This window comes from Mustelus asterias, unplaced genomic scaffold (assembly GCF_964213995.1).
Source record: "Mustelus asterias unplaced genomic scaffold, sMusAst1.hap1.1 HAP1_SCAFFOLD_3054, whole genome shotgun sequence".
Lineage (NCBI taxonomy): Eukaryota > Metazoa > Chordata > Chondrichthyes > Carcharhiniformes > Triakidae > Mustelus > Mustelus asterias.
Genome location: NW_027592999.1, coordinates 23,612 through 33,998, shown reverse-complemented (window position 1 = coordinate 33,998; position 10,387 = coordinate 23,612). Strand labels below are relative to the sequence as shown.

At 53.4% G+C, this 10,387-nt stretch overlaps 1 protein-coding gene across 1 annotated transcript; it reads right to left on the bottom strand.

Moving 5' to 3' along the window:
- Nucleotides 1–3,255: 3,255 nt before the first annotated feature.
- Nucleotides 3,256–6,246, bottom strand: LOC144490237 (large neutral amino acids transporter small subunit 2-like). The gene is made up of 2 exons (XM_078208029.1): nt 6,048–6,246; nt 3,256–3,443 (listed from the first exon to the last, which is right to left on the bottom strand). The coding sequence occupies exons 1-2, from the start codon at nt 6,229–6,231 to the stop codon at nt 3,286–3,288; spliced, it is 342 nt and encodes a 113-aa protein (XP_078064155.1). The 5' UTR covers nt 6,232–6,246; the 3' UTR covers nt 3,256–3,285.
- Between the last annotated feature and the right edge of the window lie 4,141 nt (nt 6,247–10,387).

Below are 10,387 nucleotides of genomic sequence, written 5' to 3'. Positions count from 1 at the left end.
AGGGACAATTTAGCATGGCCAATCCACCCTAACCTACACATCTTTGGACACTAAGGGGCAATTTAGCATGGCCAATCCACCCTAACCTGCACATCTTTGGACACTAAGGGGCAATTTAGCACGGCCAATCCACCCTAACCTACACATCTTTGGACACTAAGGGACAATTTTGCACGGCCAATCCACCCTAACCTACACATCTTTGGACACTAAGGGACAATTTAGCATGGCCAATCCACCCTAACCTACACATCTTTGGACACTAAGGGACAATTTAGCATGGCCAATCCACCCTAACCTACACATCTTTGGACACTAAGGGGCAATTTAGCATGGCCAATCCACCCTAACCTACACATCTTTGGACACTAAGGGGCAATTTAGCATGGCCAATCCACCCTAACCTGCACATCTTTGGACTGTGGGAGGAAACTGGAGCACCCGGAGGAAACCCACGCAGACGTGGGGAGAACATGCAGACTCCGCACAGACAGTGACCCAAGCCGGGAATCAAACCCGGGTCCACGTAGCACCAATATAGGACATGCCAACCCATTGGACCCACTGCTGAGCAACAGCACCCCCCCGCACACACTCGCAGAGCGCCCCCACCGCCGACCCAAGAAACAAAATGCCCGCAACGAACGGACCCCTGTGAGCAACAGAGAACCATTGGAAGCTGGGCGCTTACTTCCGCACTAACCCTCACTGATGGAGTGCCCATAGCATTCTTTCTGGGTGTATCACAGCTTGGTATGGGGCTCCTGCTCTGCCCAAGACCGCAAGGATCTACAAAAGGGTCGTGAATGTAGCCCAATCCATCACGCAAACCAGCCTCCCATCCATTGACTCTGTCTACACTTCCCGCTGCCTCGGGGAAAAGCAGCCGGCATAATTAAGGACCCCCCCACGCACCCCGGACATTCTCTCTTCCACCTTCTTCCCTCGGGAAAAAGATACAAAAGTCTGAGGTCACGGACCGACCGACTCAAGAACAGCTTCTTCCCTGCTGCTGTCAGACTTTTGAATGGACCTCCCTCGCATTAAGTTGATATTTCTCCACACCCTAGCTATGACTGTAACACTACATTCTGCACCCTCTCCTTTCCTTCTCTATGAACAGTATGCTTTGTCTGTATAGGGCGCAAGAAACAATACTTTTCACTGTGTGTTAATACATGTGACAATAATAAATCAAATCAAATGTGATCTCCCCTCATTCTTCTAAACTCCAGAGGCCTAAACTGTTCAATCTCTCTCTTGATACGGCAACCACCCATCTCTGGAATCAATCTTGTGAATCTCTTCCACACTGCCTCCAAATCCCCGACATCTTTCCCCAAAAACAGGCACCAAAACTGTGCACAATACTCCAGGTGCAGTCTCACCAATGCCTTGTATAGTTGCAACAATACTTCCTTGCATTTATATTCTATTCCTTTAACTATAAATGCCAATATTAGAACCATGGAACCATAGAAAATTACAGCTCAGAAACAGGCCTTTTGGCCCTTCTGGTCTGTGCCGAACCATTTTATGCCTCGTCCCACTGACCTGCACTTGGACCATATCCCTCCACACCCCTCTCATCCATCAACCCGTCCAAGTTTTTCTTAAATGTTAAAAGTGAATAGCATTTACCACTTTATCCGGCAGTTCATTCCACACTCCCACCACTCTCTGCGTGAAGAAGCCCCCCCTAATATTCCCTTTAAACTTTTCTCCTTTCACCCTTAACCCATGCCCTCTGGTTTTTTTCTCCCCGAGCCTCAGTGGAAAAAGCCTGCTTGCATTCACTCTATCTATACCCATCAAAATCTTATACACCTCTATCAAATCTCCCCTCAATCTTCTACGCTCCAGGGAATAAAGTCCCAACCTATTCCATCTCTCTCTGTAACTCAGCTTCTCAAGTCCCGGCAACATCCTTGTGAACCTTCTCTGCACTCTTTCAATCTTATTTACATCCTTCCTGTAACTAGGTGACCAAAACTGTACACAATACTCCAAATTCGGCCTCACCAATGCCTTATATAACCTTACCATAACACTCCAACTTTTATACTCGATACTCCGATTTATAAAGGCCAATGTAGCAAAGGCACTCTTTACGACCCTATCCACCTGTGACGTCACTTTTAGGGAATTCTGTACCTGTATTCCCAGATCCCTCTGTTCAACTGCACTCTTCAGAGTCCTACCATTTACCCTGTACGTTCTACTTTGATTTGTCCTTCCAAAGTGCAATATCTCACACATGTCTGCGTTAAATTCCATTTGCCATTTTTCAGCCCATTTTTCTAGTTGGTCCAAATCCCTCTGCAAGCTTTGAAAACCTTCCTCACTGTCCACTACACCTCCAATCTTTGTATCATCAGCAAACTTGCTGATCCAATTTACCACATTATCATCCAGATCATTGATATAGATGACAAACAACAATGGACCCAACACCGATCCCTGCGGCACACCACTAGTCACAGGCCTCCACTCAGAGAAGCAATCCTCCACAACCACTCTCTGGCTTCTCCCATTGAGCCAGTGTCTAATCCAATTTACTACCTCCCCATGTATACCTAGCGACTGAACCTTCCTAAAAAACCTCCCATGAGGGACCTTGTCAAAGGCCTTGCTGAAATCCAGGTAGACAACATCCACCGCCTTCCCTTCATCCACTTTCCTGGTAACCTCCTCGAAAAACTCTAATAGATTGGTCAAACATGATCTACCACGCACAAAGCCATGTTGACTCTCCCTAATAAGTCCTTGTCTATCCAAATATTTGTAGATCCTATCCCGTATCACACCTTCCAATAACTTGCCCACCACCGACGTCAAACTTACTGGCCGATAATTTCCCAGATTTCTTTTGGAACCTTTTTTAAACAGCGGAACAACATGAGCCACCCTCCAATCATCCGGCACCTCCCCCGTGAATACTGACATTTTAAATATGTCTGCCAGGGCCCCTGCAAGTTCAACACTAGCTTCCCTCAAGGTCCTTCCCTCAATATTCCATTCACTTTCTCTATTATCTGCTGTACCTGCATGCCAGGATCCTGTAACTCATGGACAAGGACACCCAGATCCCTCTTCACCAAGGCACCCCAAAGTGTCTCCCCATTTAGATAATAGGGTCCCCTCCTCCGCAACCCACACCCCTCCCCCCCAGCCCTTCCCATTTTGGCCATTTTTTGGGGCCTTGGTAAAAGGGCGACTGAGCACGCGCGGAGACGTGGGGGCGAATCGTGCAATCCCGGTCACCCCCCCCCCACATAGCCGGTTTTACCTGTAGGGGTCAACCAGCTCCTCCGTCACGTAGTTCAGGAAATTCCAGCCTCCGTAAGCGAAGGAGCCTTGCAGGAACGCCAAGGCAACCAAGCCGATCTGAGGCTCCTGCCACGACTGGAAGGCATTCTTGGGTTCCAACCAGTAGTAGTGACCTGCAGCAGAGATTGAAAGAGGTCAAGAGGGTGTGTGGAGTCGGCACGTTCTCCCCGTGTCTGCGTGGGTTTCCTCCGGGTGCTCCGGTTTCCTCCCATTGTGCAAAGATGTGCGGGTTAGGGGGATTGGCCATGCTAAATTGCCCCTTAGTGTCCAAAGATGTGCAGGTTCGGGTGGATTGGCCGTGCTAAATTGTCCCTTAGTGTCCAAAGATGTGTAGGTTAGGGTGGATTGGCCATGCTAAATTGTCCCTTAGTGTCCAAAGATGTGCAGGTTAGGGTGGATTGGCCGTGCTAAATTGTCCCTTAGTGTCCAAAGATGTGTAGGTTAGGGTGGATTGGCCATGCTAAATTGTCCCTTCGTGTCCAAAGATGTGTAGGTTAGGGGGATTGGCCATGCTAAATTGTCCCTTAGTGTCCAAAGATGTGCAGGTTAGGGTGGATTGGGCATGCTAAATTGTCCCTTAGTGTCCAAAGATGTGTAGGTTAGGGTGGATTGTCCATGCTAAATTGTCCCTTAGTGTCCAAAGATGTGCAGGTTAGGGTGGATTGGCCATGCTAAATTGTCCCTTAGTGTCCAAAGATGTGCAGGTTAGGGTGGATTGGCCATGCTAAATTGTCCCTTAGTGTCCAAAGATGTGTAGGTTAGGGTGGATTGTCCATGCTAAATTGTCCCTTAGTGTCCAAAGATGTGCAGGTTAGGGTGGATTGGCCATGCTAAATTGCCCCTTAGTGTCCAAAGATGTGCAGGTTAGGGTGGATTGGCCATGCTAAATTGCCCCTTCGTGTCCAAAGATGTGTAGGTTAGGTGGATTGGCCGTGCTAAACTGTCCCTTAGTGTCCAAAGATGTGCAGGTTAGGGTGGATTGGCCATGCTAAATTGTCCCTTAGTGTCCAAAGATGTGTAGGTTAGGGTGGATTGTCCATGCTAAATTGTCCCTTAGTGTCCAAAGATGTGCAGGTTAGGGTGGATTGGCCATGCTAAATTGTCCCTTAGTGTCCAAAGATGTGCAGGTTAGGGTGGATTGGCCGTGCTAAATTGTCCCTTAGTGTCCAAAGATGTGCAGGTTAGGGTGGATTGGCCGTGCTAAATTGTCCCTTAGTGTCCAAAGATGTGCAGGTTAGGGTGGATTGGCCATGCTAAATTGCCCCTTAGTGTCCAAAGATGTGCAGGTTAGGGTGGATTGGCCATGCTAAATTGCCCCTTCGTGTCCAAAGATGTGTAGGTTAGGGTGGATTGGCCATGCTAAATTGTCCCTTAGTGTCCAAAGATGTGCAGGTTAGGGTGGATTGGCCATGCTAAATTGTCCCTTAGTGTCCAAAGATGTGCAGGTTAGGGTGGATTGGCCGTGCTAAATTGTCCCTTAGTGTCCAAAGATGTGCAGGTTAGGGTGATTGGCCGTGCTAAATTGCCCCTTAGTGTCCAAAGATGTGCGGGTTAGGGTGGATTGGCCGTGCTAAATTGTCCCTTAGTGTCCAAAGATGTGCAGGTTAGGGTGGATTGGCCGTGCTAAATTGTCCCTTAGTGTCCAAAGATGTGCAGGTTAGGGTGGATTGGCCGTGCTAAATTGCCCCTTAGTGTCCAAAGATGGGACGGAGACGGAGGGAGGGAGGGCGACGGAGGGAGGGAGGGCGACGGAGGGAGGGAGGGCGACGGGAGGGAGGGAGGGCGACGGGTGGGAGGGAGGGCGACGGGTGGGAGGGAGGGAGACGGAGGGAGGGAGGGAGGGAGACGGAGGGAGACGGAGGGAGGGAGGGAGGGAGGGAGACGGAGGGAGGGAGGGAGGGAGACGGAGGGAGGGAGGGAGACAGAGGGAGGGAGAGAGACGGAGGGAGGGGCGGAGACGGAGAGAGGGAGGGCGACGGAGGGAGGGAGGGAGACGGAGGGAGGGAGGGAGGGAGACGGAGGGAGGGAGGGAGACGGAGGGAGGGAGGGAGGGAGACGGGAGGGAGGGAGACGGGAGGGAGGGAGGGAGACGGGAGGGAGGGAGACGGAGGGAGGGCGACGGAGGGAGGGAGGGAGACGGAGGGAGGGAGGGAGGGAGGGAGGGAGGGAGGGAGGGAGGGAGGGAGGGAGGGAGGGAGGGAGACGGAGGGAGGGAGGGAGGGAGGGAGGGAGACGGGAGGGAGGGGGGGAGACGGAGGGAGGGGGGGAGACGGAGAGAGGGAGGGCGACGGAGGGAGGGAGGGAGACGGGAGGGAGGGAGACGGGAGGGAGGGAGACGGGAGGGAGGGAGACGGGACGGAGGGAGGGAGGGAGGGAGACGGGAGGGAGGGAGGGAGACAGAGGGAGGGCGACGGAGGGAGGGAGGGAGACGGAAGGAGGGAGGGAGACGGGAGGGAGGGAGACGGGAGGGAGGGAGGGAGACGGGAGGGAGGGAGACGGAGGGAGGGCGACGGAGGGAGGGAGGGAGACGGAGGGAGGGAGGGAGGGAGGGAGACGGGAGGGAGGGGGGAGACGGAGGGAGGGGGGGAGACGGAGGGAGGGAGGGAGGGAGACGGAGGGAGGGAGAGAGACAGACGGTTTTCCTGAGGCAGCAAGGGAGTCGGGGTGCCAGGTTGGCAGTGCTGGGTCGCCAGGGTAACCGCAAGAGCCTCTCGCACCTCGACAAATCTGCACGAAACCCATGATGATGATGAGTCCGAGAGCCAGGAGTTTTCCCGCCGTAAAGATGTCCTGGACGTGGGTGGCCCACCGCACACTGGAACAGTTCACCCAGGTCAGCAACACTGCAGGAGACAGGGAGCGGGGGAGGCAGAGGGAGAGACTCGTCAACACCAGGCCCATCAGGGACTGCGACTCCGACCAAAAACTGCACAATCAGACAGCAACACAAACTGGAACTCCCCAAGGCCGCTCCACCGTCTCCCAGGCACAAGTCAGGAGTGTGACCGGACAGGAGCAGCTCCGGGCAACACCCGACAAGCTCGACACCATTCATTACTCGGAGACTGGGAACCGAGGGCACAGCCTCAGGCTGAAGGGACGCTCCTTTAAAACAGAGATGAGGAGGAATTTCTCCAGCCAGAGAGTGGGGAATGTGTGGAACTCTTTGCCGCAGAAGGCTGTGGAGGCCGGGTCATTGAGTGTCTTTAAGACAGAGATAGATAGGCTCTTGATCAATAAGGGGATCGGGGGTTATGGGGAAAAGGCAGGAAAATGGGGATGAGAAAAATATCAGCCAGGATTGAATGGCGGAGCAGACTCGATGGGCCGAGTGGCCTCATTCTAACCCTATGTCTTATGGTCTTAGCCTCATTCCTGTGTATCTAACCCCGTGCTGTACCTGTCCTGGGAGTGTTTGATGGGGACAGTGTAGAGGGAGCTTTACTCTGTATCTAACCCCGTGCTGGACCTGTCCTGGGAGTGTTTGATGGGGGACAGTGTAGAGGGAGATTTACTCTGTATCTAATCCTGTGCTGTACCTGTCCTGGGAGTGTTTGATGGGGGACAGTGTAGAGGGAGCTTTACTCTGTATCTAACCCTGTGCTGTACCTGCCCTGGGAGTGTTTGATGGGGACAGTGTAGAGGGAGCTTTACTCTGTATCTAACCCCGTGCTGTATCTGTCCTGGGAGTGTTTGATGGGGACAGTGGAGAGGGAGCTTTACTCTGTATCTAACCCCATGCTGTACCTGTCCTGGGAGTGTTTGATGGGGACAGTATCGAGGGAGCTTTACTCTGTATCTAACCCCGTGCTGTACCTGTCCTGGGAGTGTTTGATGGGGACAGTGTAGAGGGAGCTTTACTCTGTATCTAACCCCGTGCTGTACCTGTCCTGGGAGTGTTTGATGGGGACAGCGTAGAGGGAGCTTTACTCTGTATCTAACCCCGTGCTGTACCTTTCCTAGGTGTGTTTGATGGGGGACAGTGTAGAGGGAGCTTTACTCTGTATCTAACCCCGTGCTGTACCTGTCCTGGGAGTGATTTGATGGGGGACACAGTGCAGAGGGAGCTTTACTCTGTATCTAACCCCGTGCTGTACCTTTCACTAGGTGTGTTTGATGGGGGACATTGTAGAGGGAGCTTTACTCTGTATCTAACCCCGTGCTGTACCTGTCCTGGGAGTGTTGATGGGGACAGTGTAGAGGGAGCTTTACTCTGTATCTAACCCCGTGCTGTACCTGTCCTGGGAGTGTTTGATGGGGGACACAGTGTAGAGGGAGCTTTACTCTGTATCTAACCCCGTGCTGTCCCTGTCCTGGGAGTGTTTGATGGGGGACACAGTGCAGAGGGAGCTTTACTCTGTATCTAACCCCGTGCTGTACCTGTCCTGGGGGGGTTTTTCACAGCTCTGTGTGTGGGCCGTGTAGCTGCCACAAGACGCAGCAACGTGATAAGGCATCATGGAATAATGTTATCTGTGAACTGTTTGATTCACTAAACATCCTAATTACCCGACAGTGAACAGTCTCAGTCTGTGAATAGTTTCAGAGTGTTTTAAATGTGCACTGTGGCTGTGATTGAAATGCTGTCAACCCTCCTGAGACACACACAAACTGAAACATTCGGTACAAATATCCAGGAAGGTTAGGGAGATGCACTGAAATGCCCGCTGGGGTATACAGTAAATGGCAGAACCCTTAAGAGTATTGATAGGCAGAGGGATCTGGGTGTACAGGTACACAGGTCACTGAAAGTGGCAACGCAGGTGGAGAAGGTAGTCAAGAAGGCATACGGCATGCTTGCCTTCATCGGCCAGGGTATTGAGTTTAAAAATTGGCAAGTCATGTTGCAGCTTTATAGAACCTTAGTTAGGCCGCACTTGGAATATAGTGTTCAATTCTGGTCGCCTCACTACCAGAAGGATGTGGAGGCTTTGGAGAGGGTACAGAAAAGATTTACCAGGATGTTGCCTGGTATGGAGGGCATTAGCTATGAGGAGAGGTTGGAGAAACTTGGTTTGTTCTCACTGGAATGACGGAGGTTGAGGTTGACCTGATAGAAGTCTGCAAGATTATGAGAGGCATGGACAGAGTGGATAGTCAGAAGCTTTTTCCCCAGGGTGGAAGAGTCAATTACTAGAGGCACAGGTTTAAGGTGTGAGGGGCAAGGTTTAAAGGAGATGTACGAGGCAGATTTTTTACACAGAGGGTGGTGGGTGCCTGGAACTCGCTGCCGGGGGAGGTAGTGGAAGCGGATACGATAGTGAGTTTTAAGGGGCGTTTTGACAAATACATGAATAGGATGGGAATAGAGGGATATGGTCCCCAGAAGGGTAGGGGGTTTTAGTTCAGTCGGGCAGCATGGTCGGTGCAGGCTTGGAGGGCCGAAGGGCCTGTTCCTGTGCTGTAATTTTCTTTGTTCTTTGGAGGGGTGGGGGGAGGGGATGAGTATGGAGACACGGTGAAAATGGCCACCGGGGGAGGGGAATAAGGATACAAGGTGAAAATGGCCGCCAGAGGCGGGGAATAGGGAATAGACAGTTTTATTTATAGTTTGTTCATTCCCACAATGCATGGCAGCTCCATGAGACACAATGAAAATGGCCCCCGGGGATAGGGAGACACGGTGAAAATGGCCACCAGGCGATAGGGAGACATGGTGAAAATGGCCGCCGGATGCGGGGAATAGGGATAGGGAGACACGGTGAAAATGGCCGCCGGGGGATAGGGAGACAAGAAGTCACAGTGAAAATGGCCACCGGGGGGAACAGGGAGACACGATGAAGATGGCCACCGGGGGGGTGGGGATAAGGAGTCACGGTCAAAATGGCCGCCGGGGAATAGGGAGACACGGTGAAAATGGCCACCGGGGGATAGGGAGACACGGTGAAAATGGCCACCGGGGGAGAGGGAGACACGGTGAAAATGGCCACCGGGGGATAGGTAGACACGGTAAAAATGGCCGCCGGGGGATAGGGAGACAAGAAGTCACAGTGAAAATGGCCACCGGGGGGAACAGGGAGACACAGTGAAGATGGCCACCGGGGGGGTGGGGATAAGGAGTCACGGTCAAAATGGCCGCCGGGGAATAGGGAGACATGGTGAAAATGGCCACCGGGGGATAGGGAGACACGGTGAAAATGGCCACCGGGGGATAGGGAGACACGGTGAAAATGGCCACCGGGGGAGAGGGAGACACGGTGAAAATGGCCACCGGGGGATAGGGAGACACGGTGAAAATGGCCGCCGGGGGAAAGGGAGACAAGAAGTCACAGTGAAAATGGCCACCGGGGGGAACAGGGAGACACAGTGAAGATGGCCACCGGGGGGGTGGGGATAAGGAGTCACGGTCAAAATGGCCCCCGGGGAATAGGGAGACACGGTGAAAATGGCCACCGGGGGATAGGGAGACACGGTGAAAATGGCCACCGGGGGAGAGGGAGACACGGTGAAAATGGCCACCGGGGGAGAGGGAGACACGGTGAAAATGGCCACCGGGGGAGAGGGAGACACGGTGAAAATGGCCGCCGGGGGATAGGGAGACACGGTGAAAATGGCCACCGGGGGAGAGGGAGACACGGTGAAAATGGCCACCGGGGGAGAGGGAGACACGGTGAAAATGGCCACCGGGGGAGAGGGAGACACGGTGAAAATGGCCACCGGGGGAGAGGGAGACACGGTGAAAATGGCCACCGGGGGAGAGGGAGACACGGTGAAAATGGCCACCGGGGGATAGGGAGACACGGTGAAAATGGCCGCCGGGGGATAGGGAGACACGGTGAAAATGGCCACCGGGGGAGAGGGAGACACGGTGAAAATGGCCACCGGGGGAGAGGGAGACACGGTGAAAATGGCCACCGGGGGAGAGGGAGACACGGTGAAAATGGCCACCGGGGGAGAGGGAGACACGGTGAAAATGGCCACCGGGGGAGAGGGAGACACGGTGAAAATGGCCACCGGGGGAGAGGGAGACACGGTGAAAATGGCCACCGGGGGAGAGGGAGACACGGTGAAAATGGCCACCGGGGGAGAGGGAGACACGGTGAAAATGGCCACCGGG